The sequence below is a fragment of the Myiozetetes cayanensis genome, unplaced genomic scaffold (genome assembly GCF_022539395.1).
Source record: "Myiozetetes cayanensis isolate MyiCay16 unplaced genomic scaffold, myiCay2020 scf4, whole genome shotgun sequence".
NCBI classification, from domain to species: Eukaryota; Metazoa; Chordata; class Aves; order Passeriformes; family Tyrannidae; genus Myiozetetes; species Myiozetetes cayanensis.
The window spans coordinates 64561294-64578094 of NW_026087631.1; the positions used below are offsets into that span (position 1 = coordinate 64561294).

General features: G+C 45.7%; 1 protein-coding gene across 2 annotated transcripts in view; it reads right to left on the minus strand.

Annotated features, from left to right (window-relative positions):
* Window positions 1-16801, minus strand: part of DNAI1 (dynein axonemal intermediate chain 1) — a 142330-nt gene that overhangs the window by 26688 nt on the left and 98841 nt on the right. For both annotated transcript variants that reach the window (XM_050328807.1, XM_050328805.1), the window contains 3 exons: window positions 16618-16766; window positions 15663-15762; window positions 2578-2763 (listed from right to left, as the gene is read on the minus strand). In XM_050328807.1, the coding sequence (XP_050184764.1) occupies window positions 2578-2763; window positions 15663-15762; window positions 16618-16766 (435 nt within the window). The remainder of the gene's footprint in view (window positions 1-2577; window positions 2764-15662; window positions 15763-16617; window positions 16767-16801) is intronic.

The following is a 16801-nucleotide window of genomic DNA, read 5'->3' on the forward strand; positions in this document are numbered from 1 at the left end:
CACTGCCTGTTCTGTCAGGGCTTGACTTCCCCCTGTTAAAGCACCCTCATCCATCACCTAAACCTCTCCACCACTTGATCGCTTGTGGCACAGAAAGGCCACTGAGCAGGCTGGGCCAGATCCACCACTTTGCCACCACGCTGCCTGTCATCTGTTTTAAATTCCTCTATCTTGGTTATGTGTACATACCTGTACATACTTGAAACCTGTACACATAACCAGCCATGCCTGAACATCCCTCCTTCCTCCCCACATGTACAGGAGACATTTAGGTCAGTGCTTAGTGTCCCTTCAAACTCAACCAGGTCAGAAGACAGATAGTTTAATAACATCAGAGCAGCAGAGTCCATTTCTATGTTGCCTGGGATATGGTACCTATTGGTTTAAGGTCAGCAGTAAGGGACTGAGTCACTCATGAACTAACAGTTTAAATTGTTTTGTTAACAACGTGCAATTTTGCTTCTAAAGAAGGTCAGTAAACAAGATGACAACATTCATACCTGCACAGAGAGTTGCAGCTGGCCACCAGGAACGGAAGGAGACATTGGAATCCATACCTGAAGGATGGCATGCCATCCAGAGGGACCTGGGCAAGCTCAGGAAGTGGGCCTGTGGGAATCTCAGGAGGTTTAATAAAACCAAGCACAAGGTCCTGCACTTGGGTCAGGGCAACCCTCAGTAACAATCCAGGCATGAATTGACAGAGAGCAACCCTGCTGAGAAGGACTTGTGGGTGCTGGTGGGTGAGAGGCTGGACATGACCTGGCCATGCGCACTCACAGCCCAGAAAGCCAATCCTGTCCTGGGCTGCATCCAAAGCAGGGTGGGCAGCAGGTGACGGAGGGGATTCTTCCCCTCTGCTCTGCTGTGCTGAGACCCCACCTGGAGCACTGCAGCCAGCTCTGGGGTCCCCAGCATAGACATTGACCTGTTGGAGTGAGTCCAGGGGAGGCCACCAAGATGATTAAAGGGCTGGAGCACCTCTGCCAGGAGGAAAAGCTGGAAAAATTGGGATTACTCAGCCTGGAAAGGAGAAGGCTCTGGGATGACCTTAATGTGGCTTCCAGTACTGTAGGGGAGCCTACAAGGAAGATGGAAAGGGACTTTTTACAAGTCCATGTAGGGACAGGACAAGGGGGAATGGCTTCAAACTGAAAGAGAGCAGGTTTAGATTGGATATTAGGAAGAAATTCTTTACTGTGAGGGTTGTGAGATACTGGCACAGGTTGCCCCAAGAAGCTGTGGGTGCCCCATCCCTGGCAGTGTTCAAGGTGAGGTTGGATGGGACTTTGAGCAACCTGGTCTAGTGGAAAGTGTCCCTGACCATGGGAGGGTTTTTGGTACTAGATTATCTTCAAGTTCCCTTCCAACCCAAACCATTCCGTGATTCTGACCCACTGCACAGTATTGCTGGCTGCTGTTCGGCCCACAGCTGGAGGGTGGAGTGGAGGAGAGCAGCCACATTTATGTGTGTGTGATCCATCTCCACTGCTTAAGGCCTTGTGCAACAAGGGTCCACGGCAGACACTGTGTTCAAGCACACCCAGAAAGGACTCATTCTTCCCCACAGTTCCCACAACTCAGCCCCAAACAAACTGCCATGCTAATGTTTCCTGTGCCCTCTAAGCACATGGAAAGAGTCACATTTCCAGTGGCATCCAGCTGAAGAAACTTTTTTCAATATCACTCTGAAGCCTGTGGAGTGACACTAGAGTGATTAGTTCCTGGCCAAAGACCCTGCCTAATACAGTGGATTAGTAGAGTATATAAAACATTTGGGAGTATATAAATAAAAGATGATCATCTTGAGAGATTGCTTTCTTGGATTGGTTCTAAAAAGTCTGAAACCCAAAGACTCCACTTAATAACAGACAACTGGATATGAGAATTACAAGAGCTCAGAAAGGACACTGCATTTACAGCAATTCAACTCATAGCTGGATGAAGACCAGAAAAAAAGTCCAGTAATGGATCTATGTGAGAGATATCATCCTTCACAATGGGCCCTCACAGCTGGGTAGGAAAAGAAAGTTCACCAGCTCAGAGAGGCACATGTATCTCATTGCTGTCGCTTGAGATAAGGATCCCAAGTCTCCTCACATATTAAAGAACACTGCTTGCTCATTTACAGAACAGTTGACATGGTGGTCAGGGGACAGGCAGCACAGGTTCTGTGGGAGGACTTGGGGAAGAGTTGTGTTCTCCTTTACTTGTTTACAAAGAGTTCTGCAAGTAAAACCCAAAGCTCAGAAAATATGTGAGCTTTGGGAAACAAATGAACCTCTGCAGAGCTTCTGGACCAGAGCTTGTCTGAATCATGGTGAGAAAGTGCCCATGGACAGCAAAACTTTTTCCCACCAGTCCCTGCTCCTGCTCAGGAGCAAACTGAGTCTTCCTACTCATACTGTAACAGAGGCATGGATTTAACATCCTACCTAAAAGGTCTGAGGTAACTGGAAGCACCTCGCTAGAGAGAGCAGCTTTACCAACACCACTGGAGTGAAGGAGAGGAGACAGTGACAAGGCACGAAGAGGCCTGTTTGGTACCTCCACGAGGGGAATGCAGCTTATCCTTACCTTGGGCATCTTGCGCAGGTTGGGAGAGAGCTTCAAGGAGGTGACGAGGCCTCGTTCATCTCCAACAATGATAATAGGGAAGACAGGATTAAATTGGATGTGGGTTGTTTTATTTTTCTTCCCGTCCACCACTACCTGCGTGCAGAGAGCTTGATGCTTATTAATGTTCAGATCAAACACGTGGGCCTGGGGGAAAAAAAAAAGGGCAAAGAACACAAACGGATTAATTAGGCAAGAACATCCCTCAGTGGCAGAGTGCCGGCTGGAGAAATCAGAGAGAAAAGGTCCCATGGAAGAAACATCCCAGCCTCAGCACACAGTTACCATCTGTGGTCAGGGCCATGGTTCTCATTTAAGTAAACAGTATGTAGAGGTCACTTCAGCAGCTTATGAGGGACTGTCCTCCTCCTGCAGGGTCTCATGGAGCAAGGACCACTTCTCTGCTGCGGGTGCAAGCCTTGGCAAGGTCCAGCTGATCCAGGCTGGAGAAGGCTCAGAGCCAGCATTGCTAACTCCACAGGTCCTAATCTCCCTTCTCAGTGCAAGTAATGAGACAAACAGGTGCTAAATAAGAGTTTAACACAGACTGATGCCCAAAACAGGGAATGCTGTCAGAAATTCTGATTGCTGTTTATCACAGAGTGTTCTAACATTTCCAGCTTAATAATAACAATAAAGACTCAAACCAGTAAGTAATAGGGAAGTGATGGGAACAAGGACAGTATGATTAAGGGTGTACCCTGGGGTAATGCCAGGGAAACAGAGGACAGCTCTGCTGGCAGCCCAGTCCAGCTGCTTCAGACACTACACCTGCACACGTCCTTCTCCCACAGCATCAAGAGAAATGCCAGGTAAATATTTGCCAAATGGGAAAGGTGAGGATGGAGGGAAACAGACCTAAAGACCCACTCAGGCAGGATTCCCACTGGCATGGACCTCAGTTCACTGATACAGCAGTGACACAGACCTGCCACATCACCAGCTGTGCATGATAATTCACACTTCATTATGTGACTCCAGAGTGAGCAGTGGCAGTTACTCAAAAGAATGTATTAACATTATCTCCCAATAATTGCAATTCACTCCTGTTATTGATACAGACTGCATAGGCTAATAAAACATGATGTCCCTATCCTCCCCAGTGCTGAGGCAAGCAGTCTGCAGCATGGTGGACTCCCACCTGGTGTCCACTGTGAAACTTTCAGCCTTACATTTCTCTTTTCTTTTCTGTCTTCAGAAAAACTAAGGAAGCAAGTATTTTATTCTAACAAGTACAGTGGGAATATAGGGGAAATTAGGACTGAACTACTTGTACACCTCCTGACAGCTGTGACTTGTTTATCAGCACTTAAGAGACAGAGGAACCATACAATTTCAATGATATGCCATGTTCACAATTTGAATCTGAAATCAAACAGTGCTACCCTACAAAAACTTATTCCAAAGAGTGTGGAAGGTTTTGTATCAAATCAATACATTTACCTTCGCATTACACACTAGTTTTATCTGAATCCATGTATATCAAAGAGCTGGGCCGTGTGCAAGCAAAAGTTTCATGAGCTGCTCTGCGTTCATAGGACTAAAAGCCCTATGCCAATAGTGATTTGTGATGTCCTTGGTCTGGCCAGAACAAAGAAAGATTTTACCAATTCAAAAAACAAGAAGAGGAAGACTCCTTCCAGACTGAAGTAAAAGAAGACTTTTCCAGATGGTAAAGTACTTGAAAAGTGGACAGGGTTCTCACAGACATACTTTGAAGAAATCCACGGCAGTATAACTCCAGACGGCAATCAGCCACAGATGAGGATCTGCAGTTTGGAGAGCATTTCTGCAGTCAACAAAAGCATAGGTGAAAGCATGGCAGCATTTTTATCTGCTCAAAATATCAGATGCCAGCATTAAGTACTAAATCTCAACCTGACACTTGAGGTCTCAGAGCCTAACCAAGGTAATTCCAATTTCCTGCCCCTAGACATAAATAAAGGTGGCTGTCCTGGCTTGTACTGTACACCTGCTATCTTACCCATATCTCTGAAAAAGAACAAGCACTCTTTCAAGCCTATCAGTCTCCCATGACCCATGACACTCACTAAAGATCTAATTTCTTGCCTTCACAGAATACACTTTTATTAATTTAGTAATCTAAGAGCCTGGGAAATTCCCTCTGCTTGAGTAGCATTATTTAATCTATTTAAAAAATAAATAAAAAAAAAAGGCAACAGGGAATTAGTGGCCAGGTTTCTTTTTGCCAGCTAGGTCTGCACTGCTCTCTGTAAGGCTGTCACTGTATCCCACCTGCATATCCAGCCCAGCCCTGCACTGGAGAAAGACAGTATGTCCAAAGGCTCAGTGCTGGAGTGCTGAGCAATTTAAATTACTCTGGGTGAGGCTGTTTTTCAAAAATGTCACGGAGAGCCGAGACAAGCACAATGCCTGGGATGAGAACTCGAAACCATCAGCAATGTGGAGAAGGTCAAAAGCAAACAAGTTTATGAATGTTCCTACTATAAAGCTCCTCTTTTATGAGCTTCTAAACAAATGGGCTTGTTTTCCTTTGCCAAGGGAATCATGGAAAAGAACAAACTATTTCAGTACTTCGGCTGGAAACATCAGCCTCATATCAGCTGTCAGACGCAGCAGATGGAGGGGTGGGCCACAGGCACCAGGAAGGACTTCAGAGGCTTTGATTTAAAGGCTTACAGCTACTCTCAGAAGAGGGGGAAACAGGGTCAGACCAACACTGGTTTTGGTGCTTTGGGAACACCGTAAAAGGGGCACAGGGCTTCCCACAGCACTTGAGGCAGGTTAACAGTGCTGCAAAGCAGCAGAGCTACATGTGACCAGCACCATCTGCAGAGCTGCCCTGGGCTTTGGGCAGGGCTTTCTGCCCAAATAAAGAGAGGTTGAAAACCTTCAGTCTCCTTGAGACTCCCACATTTACGAGCTGCCCTGCTGGCTCAGGTCCTGGGATTAAGGATTATAGAGTGGGATCCAGCTGGATCTCTCAGTTTATGACCCAGCGAAGAGTAACCATGGTCCACAGAAGTGCCGCCCAACTCCACGTGTGACTCGAGACTCAGGGGGAGCAGAGTGACCAGAACCAGAGCCACATCCAACTGCTCTCCATGGAGCAGAGGTTCCAGGGAAGGAACTCACCCAGCAGCACACAGATGAGAACTAATACTAGACACTGTCAGGCTGCTGGTGCAAATGGGTATTTTTACAGGGGTTATTATTTGTATCAGTATCCTTTTAGAGCTTACAAACCAGTGAGGGTCTCCCTATGAATAGCCCCCCTCTTTTCTGCCAGCTCTGCACTCCACTTCTCATGCTGCCTAGGCTGGTCCCTCACTGCAGGTGCTGAGACCTGGGGCCATCACACTTGCTCATCCACACTCATCCCAGAGCAATACAGCAACTAGAAAGTGAAGGTTTCAAACTTCTGATTTTCAGCCCTCAAACAGTGTTTCCATTTTGGTTTATGTCAGCAGAGAAGGGAACAGGAGCCTCCTTACAATGAACTTGCTTCTATCATTCTTCAGATCCCACAGAAGCAAGTCAGAAACCCACAGGGTCTGGAGCTCTACTGCTTGCAGACCACAGCAAATACCTTCTATTTTTTCTGTTGATAATCTAAAAATACAACAGGTAAGGGCATTTCAGTTCTTCTTTACCAAGTCCTTAGGAACAATATGTGGTCACTTGTTCAAAGGAACATAGATCAGACTCCAAGAACAAGAAAACTGGAAAGAGGCATAGAGAGAGAGACAGTAAAAGAAATCTGAAAAATGTCTGAAATAAGAAAGTGCAAGAACTCTCTTCTGCTTCCCTCAGCTTAAGTGCATGGGGGATAAAGCGCTGGGCAGTAACCAATGACTCCAACAGCGATTTTATTTATGATCCCTTTAAACCTCCATACCAGTTCCAAAAAACCACAGGAGAATATGTTCCACCTTCCAGGTAAAGTCCAGGCTGCTGAACTAAGCAGTTCCTTGCAGCATGGGGATTTATGAGCTGCCATCAATAACAATCAAAAGAAACCCAGACCCACACTACCAAAGTGCTGGGCAGTCTGGTGTAGATATACCAGGCTCAAAGCAAGCCTCTTGATGGAAGGACATCAACTCTGATAAGTCAGTAGTCCCTGAAAAGCAACACTGAATTTAAGCAGATTCCCAGCTATCTCTAAGGTGGGACCAGGTGAATTCTGCAGTTTCTGATGTTTTTTATCCAATAAGAACAATTCTAAACTGCCATCATAGTAACAGCAGAGCCTCCATGCTTGAGGTACAGGTGATAATGGATTTAAGTCTACTGTGTTACAGTCACAGAAAATATTTGACATAAAGAGATTCCTTCATTCCTGACTCCCAAACAGCCAGAGAAGAAATCCAGTTCAGTTGCATCCAGACCAACAGCTCTGCTGTCAATGAATCATGTGAATGCATGCCATCTCCCAAAATCCAGCTGTTCCCCACTGAGGCTTCACATAGCTGCACTGTAAGGATGGCACAGTTCATGTCCAAGGCAAGTATCACAGCTCCAGCACCAAACCATGGTAAGAATTTTTAAACAACCCATTTTTCCCCACCTGCTCTACAAACTGCACTTACAGCCTGAAAGCCAGCCCAGGATCTCATGTGCTCAGCAGCTCTGAGGTGATTTGGAGCCCTCTGTCCGTATACCCTACATCACCCCCTGCTCTGCAGCCCCAGGGAGGGAAAAACAAAGGGATATTCAGGGGAGCTGGACCCTCCAAACAGCAAAACTCTGCCAGCAGAACAAACTACTTGACTTTTGTGGCCCATGAAGAAGGGAGCTAAAGAGCTACCCTGCCTTTATTTTATGCCTCAAACCCCTGTTGGGTCTGCAAGGCTGCAGCATTCACTGTCCTTTTATTCCAGCCTTACAAGCCTTCACTCCCCAGTGGAGGTCTGGACAATGCTAACGTGTTCAAAAACAACCTGATGGCAACCTGAACCAAGGCTGGGAATATATATATATATATATGTGTGTGTGTGTAAAAACAAGGCAGATGTGCCTGGTAACTTGGCAACAAAGAGCAAAAGGTGAGGGGTAATTTAATACCATGCTGTCCTTTACCAGTTGACATCTCTTTCAGTGCTTGGCTTTCACTGTCCTTTGTGATCGATTTACCTAATTTTCTTGACTGAATCATCCATTTGCGAATTCCGGAGACGATTTGTTTCAGACTCTCAGGTAACATTTTTAACAAGTGGGCAGGCCATCCCCAGACTCTCTCAGGCACCAAGACAGCTGCTGGAGCATCCCAAAGGCACTGGGCAGGCAGGGCAGCCACAGCTTACATCAAACTGCCATGAAGTGAAGGCCTTACTTTGCACAATTTCTATACTGCCAACTGTAGCCAGAAGTGCTTCCAATACAGATAATTTTCTCTGGGAGGACACTTCTGAGTTACAAATGAGCACTGTAAGATGGTCCATAGTCCCTCTGATACCCAGGGCATTCAGGGTCTTGGCAGGAAGAAAGGATAACTGATTCAGAAAACATTCATTGCCTCCTTGCTTCTGCAATGACAACACAAGAATCCTGGTCCAGATGTCCTTATCTCAGCACCAGTCAGCCCCTAAAACTCATGGGCTTTCACAGCACTTTCTGGTCACTGGTAAAAGAACAGACCACAGCTCTGTTACAGGTATGTTTAGAGGCACCATCGAGCTTGGAGGATGATCAGCATCTGTAAAAGTTACTTTTTGAGCTGAGCCAGCCGAGTTTTGCCAACCAAGAGCTAGCTGCATGTCCTGGGGTATGGGAGAGGGCTCAGCACATCCCTCTGCCCTACAGCACATCCCTCTGCCCTCACTGCTCCCAGGCGCGTGACACAGCAGGGAAAAGAACGCCTGTGTCACCTGACTTAACTGTGGGAGCTGCTTCACTGTAGGGCCTCCTCATCTCTCCTCCTCATTCAGTAAGAACTGGGTCATTCCCAATTTGATATGGTAGGAAAACAGCATCAGCCTCAGCTGATTTGACTCAGCTCCCACGAGTCAGTAAGAAATCAAAGCCTCAGCATGGAGAAGAGCTTCTGTTCATGCAGACAGGCTGAGGAGCATTTGGCCTCTTTTGGAAATGCTAAGATATTCTTTAACAGGAAAGTACTTGTTTATCCAAGCTAACTTCCTTGTCTGTCACCACTTGTTCCAGCCCGGCTCTGCTCTGAAAGCCTCCACGATTGAGATAATTTCCTTCATGTCTTAATCCTGCACACTTTTGAATGCTGTTACCTAGTGCTAAATAGCTGACACAGCCTATCCATGAGCTAGCTGCACTTCAGTTTGGTCTAATAGGATTCTCTTATGTTGCCAGTGACTATTGTTTTTTTCCTCTTTAACATTAATATCATGCTTTAGAATGAATCACGAAGACTCCTTCTGCTCTTCATGTTTGTAATAAAATCAATGTTACTTTTCAAATCACTTCTGAAAGGTGAAAGTCAAACACAGAAAGTAATCTGTGCTGAACTCATGTACTAACCAGGCTGAGAGCAGCTGCAATCCCTCCTGCACAACAGAGATGACCCTTCCTTACAGAGTATACAAAGTCCAGCCTGAGCTCAGGTTGTGCTCACGGAGTGACTGTCCCCTGCATGTCCCAGGTTTGGCTCAGCAGAACGGAGTTAGCAAGAGCATGGCAGCACAGGCAGGCCCCAGCCACAACCTCCCTCAAGGTCCTGCTGCTTCCCCACTTAGTGCTCATTTAATATTGCACATTTAGTTTGTGTCTTTATCGAATTTCATCTCACTGATTGCAAATTGCTGCTGAGGCTGTCACGCTCATTTACAATTTCAGCTCTGGCACTAAAGCACTCGTAAGTCCTGCCCACTTAGTCCCCTCACAATCGCTGCTGGGTTTCAGTGCCAGCCCAGTCCCCAGAGCATCCCTGCACATTCTGCTGAGGATGATTTTCATCATGTCACATCCACCTGCTCTCCTGCCTTGCAGTTTGCTTATGAACTTGTGCCAATCGTGTTCCTGAAGTCAACCTATAGGCATGTGTTACATCCTCTTCCTCTGATCTACTGCGCCTGTTACTCTCAAGAACAGATTAGACCAGTTTCATGTGATATGGTCTTACTAAGACCTCACTAGACTGCCTGTTCCTTGATCTACCAGTGCTTACAAATAGAACAATCAATGATCTGTCCCAGGATCTTCATGGGATAGCACATTTAGGCTGGCTAATCTCTTCTGCACTGCTGTAGTCCCGAATAATGCACAAAGAGTCTTTCTTCCAATCTTCCCTACTCTTCCATCTCATCACAAATACCTGATGAAGAATAGGGAAAGTGTTTCGGCCGGTCCCTTAAGTGTTTCAGGACAAACCTCCAAGGCTGTGCTACACGAATACACCCCAGCTGTGCCAGTCCTCCTGTGCTCTCTCTACTGTGACCGACAGCACAGTCCCTGAGGTCAGACTGAAACTCCATCCTCACAGATTATGACCAAGCTCCATCTTGCCACACGTTGGCAGGGTCCTGGCTATGCTCTGCCAGGGAGAGTCAGCACTGGAGGCTGGGGCATGGGCAAAGGCAAGCAATTGCACAAGGAAGAGCAGCATCATGTCTGATGGGAGAGGCAGTCACTGCTCTCTGCCACCTGCACGCCATGGCAAGCAGGCAAAGCTGTTCATAAGGCAGATATTGAACTGTCGTGGTTTGGAGACTGGCATTTAAAATGAACCAGTACAGATTTCAGGTCATTATAAAATGCCAAGGAATAAAGATCAAGGCTCAGGAGCTGCTGTCTCTGTACAGAAGGATGGGGCAGACAGCTAGAGGCTCTCAGGGGCCAAAACACCAAAGGTCCAAACTTGAAAATTCAAACTAGTAATTCAAAACCATTCTTAGCAGTGGCCAGTAACAAAGAGCAGAGACAGGCAGCTTTAGAAACTCTTGTAGATTCTCCTGATGGACTCTGTGCCTCCAGCAGGTTTTTATGCAAAGTCTAATGGGTAAATCATTGAACAAAAGATTTTGAGATGCTGTCCAAGTAATTTTTTCACTCACATGTGTTCACGACGCAGAAAAAGGCAAACTTGGTTCCTATGTGACCTTTAGGTTTTGCAGCAGAAGAAAATGAACAGTTTTACAAGAAAACAACCACTTCTGCTGTAAATACAATTTCAGACCCATTTCAAGAAAGCTCCTGCCCGCTTCAGCCTACTCAAAGGTCCTTCTGGGTGACAGCAAAGAGACTTGTGCTCATTTACTGCTTTTACATCCCACTAATTCCCTGGTCATGGTGCAAAGACCCAGGAAAGACTTTCTATCAGATCTGCAGAGCTAGTAGTGGCCCCACAAGGCATGGATGAATCCCATGGGCTACTGCAGAAGGGTAGGAAGAAAGACTCAGATGCAGCAGGAACACCTGTAGTCATGTTCATTGTCCTGACACCCCTGGGCAAAAGAATGAAATGATGCTGAGAGGTCTGCTTTGACCTCTTTGCTTCAATTCATGTCCTAAAAGGACAGGCAGGATTAAGCCCAAAATACCCAGTGAAATATTTGCAAACCTGAAAGGTTTAACAAGCCTCTTATCTGCAAAATTGTTCATGCTTTTAAAGACAGATTGGCTTTTGCTTCCAGTCAGTGCTAAATGGGCAGCAAGTTTCTGCAAACTGCTCCATGCACACATACACTAATCATTTCTCTCCTAGCTGGGAAAGAATGGGCACCAAGACCAGCAGGCAGAACAACCCTGCAGTGCTATCCTGTGAGTGAGATACAATAGAAAGCTGGTCTTCAAGATTTCTCATTCAAAACAGTTGTACAAACAGTACAGTAAGTTTATATAAGCAGGAACACAGGAGCACACTTGCTTCCTGAGCAGCAAAAACCTTTCACTGATTTCCTGAAGGTTTGGATTATTTCAAGAATTTCACATCTTGAAAGGTCAACAGCTTCACTAATGGGGAACAGCCCTAGAGTGTACGTCTGACCAGTTTTCTCTGCAGGGTGCGCGCTTGGATGACATTTATCTTGAGGCTATCAATATTTACTAAAGATGTCCATAACATCACCTTCTTCTTGATGCATTAGTAATGAAGAACACAGCCCTCAAAATCATGAGAGCAAATGGACTTGCACTTAGTGCATGTTCCCCAGCCTGTTGTAAAACCCCGGGATCCTCCCTTTTGCACAGAACATTTCATAGCACCACAGGTTTAGAAGGTAATGCAGGTTGGAAGAGATCCCCAGAAGTCCTTCTGCCTAAAGCAGGCTCAGCTCTGAGGTCAGTTGTGGTTGCTCTGGGCTCTACACAATCTGGGTTTGAAAACCTCCATGGACAGAGATGGTACAGCCCCTCTGGGCAAGATGCTTCATTCCTTAACTGCCTTCACAGGAGAAGTTTTTTCTTATATCCATCCCAAACCTCTCATTTCAACTCACCTGAGCTGTTGTGTCTCATCATTGCTTCCTTCACATGCTGCTGTGAAGAGTTTGGCTCAAAGTTATCAGTGACCTCCTGGCAGACTGGTGGGCTCCTTCTCCATGCTGAACAAGCCCAGCTTGGCCACACCATCTCAGCGATTGCATGGGGCAGCTGTGGGCTCACAGCCTGGGATCCAGACATCTCAGGACACTGGTGACATGGGTTTCTTTGGCTGCTTCAACAGTGCTAACAGTTCATGCATGAAGTCAGCACAAAAAAGCAGCTGCATGCCCAAAAGTGGTGGAAATGCCAAAACCATTTCCTTATTTAAGGAAAGTAAGTAAAAGAAGCCCAAAAGGAAATTTCAGGTGTGATTCCTGCCTTTACATGTTTCAGAGGCTTTTTTCCCCCTGCTTTAAGCATAAGTTCGAGATGGACTTAAAGCAAACTCCCAAAGGCAAATGCTGCTGAATGTCACAGGGTTTAATTCCACCCCTCCCATTCCTCTGCCCTCTGTCCTTACAACAAGCTGACATCCAACAACCCTAGACTTCACAGACCCCAAGTGTAAGGGTCCAGGCATCCAAATTCACCTCCAATTTTTTTTTCCTTTTGATTTCCAAAACATATCTCTCATCCCAGCCAGCTTTTTTCTTCATGTCAGGCTTTCACTGTTTACAACACAAGGTGTTCTCTAACCTCATTTTATTTCACTTATAATCAAATCAGTATCTGCACCCAGGGCTCTGTAGGAGATGGCCTGGAGAAATCACAGAATCATGCTTAGAAATAACAGATCTCTCCACCTGTCTGCTTTAGGAACCATTGTGGAGTCTTCAAGGAATGTAAGTGTCACCTGAAATGCAATCACATGGCAAAATTGCAGTGGACTTTGCACACTGATTGAAATCAAATCTGAATGCTCTGTAGCAACCACTCTGAGTGCATCCAGCAGAGAGCAGCTTCCACAGAAGCAGCTGGCTGTCCAGTCCTTTTAAAATCAGGCCACTTATTTAGGCACCTAGTTCTAGAAGTGGGAGGTTTTTTTCCAGGAAGTGTTGGCATGTATGTGCACATCTTGATCATTTTATTTTATTTCAATTTTCATTGCAAATCGTTTATGCTCATTCTGAAATAAAATGGCCAGCAGGCAAAGCAGGAGACCAAGGAAATTACCCAGAACATGATGGAGAGCAATAGTAGCAGTTACTACGCACTGCACCAGTGGCAGAATGTGCATGCTCTGGTTACTTATGAAGAGTCAGTGCTGCCCAAAGCAGATGTCCAGCTGCCAACAAACACATTTTGTCATAATGCCCCTGATATTTACAGCTTTTATTAAACCCCGACCTCCTAGATTCCTGGGGATTGAGAGATTTCTAGATTCTTAAATGCCCCATGAACATGTTTTGGACACATAGCATCAGCTTGAATAAGGAAAAGTGTTTTACAAAATATGCCAGGTATCCCTTGAAGACTGCAATTAGAGCCTGATTTTAAAACCACCTCCAGGCAACCCTCAAATTTTGCAGGCATGATTACGTGCAGATGCAAAGATAGAGGCTGTTTATGAACAGGAGGACTTCAACATTTTATTTTCTGGCTCCATGTCCTGTATTTTTCTGTACTTTAGAATCAAAGAACATCCTGTTAATGTAGATTTTTTCCCGGCATTAATGGAGCCTGCCCTTTGCGAAGCGCTGAGTTATTCTCAAGAAGTGCACTCTGCTACAAAGTGGACTATGTCCAGAAATAAAAACGCCATAACCAGCTATTTATTCCCCTTCCATTGCAGAACTAGAAGGTTCTGTTGAACAATGGAAGCTAAGCTATGTCTCAGACACACCCTGCTGCAGCCAGCATAGCTAGTAGATAACACAGCTAACACAGGCCCAGCAGCTCTTGCCTGGACCTGCCCTTCCAGCCAGCCCAGCTTTGGGCTGTTCCTGGTTGACGGCCACTCTTCTCGGAGTCTGGGATAAAAGGCATAGAGCAGAATTAAATCCTATTAGATTAGGTTCTAGTTAGGATCACTGACTTAGAGCCAAGGGAGGACAGCCAAGGTGAGACACCCTGGGTGCACTGCTGCTAAGTCAAACAGGTTTCTGCCTTATCCATAGCCTCATACAAACTCCAGGCCCATGGATGCTCCAGCTAATGTGGCTAGGCTGCTGCATCCAGAGCTTCCAGGGAGACCAGGTGACCCAGTGGAGAGACTTCTCTTTCTTAGCTTGGGAGAGACAAATTCACAGCCTGAGCCAATGTATCAGTGAAATTATTTTCTTACTATAACACAAAGGTTAAACTGCAATAAAGTTGCCAAGGCATCAGTTCAATGATAGAGATACTTAAAGGCCATCCTTTTGCTAGAGTAATTTTGGCCAAGCTGCACAGACTTTCCAGTTTATACCAGCTAAACATGCAGCCCATGGTAGCAGAGCAATGTGGCCTCACAGTATTAAACTAGTATTGATGGATAGCTACTTTTCCTGGCTACTTGCCAAGCCCAAATTAACCATCTGAGGTACTACAGAGGATGGCTAGAGGCAAAGATATAACTGCCATGATCTTGATATTAGGACTGGTCTAAGGAGTTCATTACCAAATTATTACTCTTGGTGACAGCCTCAAATTGTGGGAAGATGTTGATTTTATTTAACTGAAACAAAATTCTATTTGCTGGCCCTAGGCATACTACTATAATTGAATTTTAACATCAATATAAACATATAACCACTTTATTCTATAGCTTTTCTATACCCTGAAGCTTCAGAACCACTGCCCTGATGTCAGCTCATACTAGGGGAGTTCTGATCTTGAGAGTCATCTCTTTATACTCCCGGATGCACTGGGGAGTTCAGTGTTTCAATCCTATCATGTGCAAGCTGCACATCTGCACTGATGTGGTCAACAGGAGAGCAGGGAGGGATTTGTGTGCATTTGCAACACCTGCTTTGAGAAGGAGTGAGAGATTAATGCCCAGGGATAGGTATGTCGAAGGCAGGAAAGTATAGGAGAAAGGTTTTCTGAACCCTGTTCTTCTCTCCGCCCTCTGAGCACCTCCTTCCCTGGAGTAAAAGGAGCAAACTAAAACTACAGGGAAGTTTTCCTGTGCTAGAAGTTGGGGTAACTTGGCCCCCAAGAAGCCCCTATGCCTAGGAAAGGCCCACTTGCATTTCTGATGGGCTTGTCAAGGCTGCAGAAGGATGTGCAGCTGATCCTCAACACCTGCTAAAAGCACTCTGGCTTTATAAGCTGATTCAACGTCAGCTGTTTGCATGATTGGGCTGCAGCTGAGGATTTCTGGCCCTGTTGCTTGTAAGGGTGTGGAAGACTTTAGCGGGGAGAAAGAGTAAGAAATGCTGCTGCCCAAGTTTCCTCCTCTCTGTTGCTTTATGACTTCTGTGTCCTCTGTAATCAGACTGAGCAAAAAGGAATTAATAGTTTTAGGGCTCTGAGGTATCAAAATGACCCTGCCATACAACGACAAGCAACTCAGGCAATCTGCAGCCAACTCAGCTTCTCACTGTGGTGGATTCCTGCTGATGAGGGATCTGCAGCTCCCTGACACGCTTGGCCAAAATTGGGCTGACCCATTCCCGTGCTCGGCCCTAATCTGCCTTGACTTTCTTTCAGCTCAAATCAGAGGAGCGTTGCTCTGAGTCTCTCACCTTGCCATCAGTGGTGACTGCAGAAAAGACTGTGGAGGAGTAAGGAGACCACGCAACATCCCCTACAGCACAACTCAGGTCATAAACAAACATCGGAGTCCTGTAAAAAAAGACACAGAGAGAAGAATTCATTTGAACATGTGTCACTCTGGAAGTGTAACATTGAGCTATGAACACTTGGATGTTGCAGAAGTGGGAGACAGTGTATTTCTCTCTGTCAGGTAACAGCCAGGGCCTGAGTCTAAAGCAAAGCAAAGCTGGGCATCAACACAAATGGGTCAGGATTTGATCTGCTACAATGAGATGAGAGGTAGCACATTTCATTCTTTCATTTTGAAAGTTTCTCCCCAACACACACGCCAAGATGGAGTCTCTCTGGTTAACAATCATATAAGAAAAAGTGATTTTCCCCCTCTGGACTTCTGACAATAACACTGAATCTTAGAGCAGTATTGGCAACAGGAAATACTTGACTTTGACTGATTTACAACAAAATCAATTTCCTGATTGAAACCAGACATTCCTCAACCACTAACCCTGAATTTCATTCCATATTTTTAAGTGTTCCAATTTTTTTTCTCTCTCTCTGGCTCTTAGGAGGTTCCTGGTCCCTGAGTCCATAAACCAGCTCCTGACATTTCTCTGTGGCATTGCTCCAGAACAATCTCTCTCCCACAGTAGGTCCTGCCTGAAGAAAGCCAGGTCCAAAGTAAAGCAGCCAGGCTCTGTGCTGAGTTGCACTGTTTGGCAAGTTCTTGGGGCAGCCAATACTAAACCTTGTACCTCATTCCTGGGCAATACAAATCTGAGTCATCAGACCCAAAAAATAAGAAAGCAATTAGCATTATCAACACCTAGGAGGGAAACTGAGACTGAGGTATGAGCAGAGTCAACATGTGCAGCTGGCACATCAGGCTGGACCTCCCTGTCCACACTAGGACCCAGCAGGACCTACTTGATGGTGTGATCCCAGATCTTGACTGTCCAGTCAGAGCTGCAGGAAATGAAGACTTTCAAGTGGAAAGGATTCCAGCTGACTGTGTCCACAGCCATGTGATGGGCTTCAAACACATCCAGAAACTGGCTTGAATAGTTTTTTGAACACTGAAATAGAAAGAACTAGTCAGTAATCAGAGCTA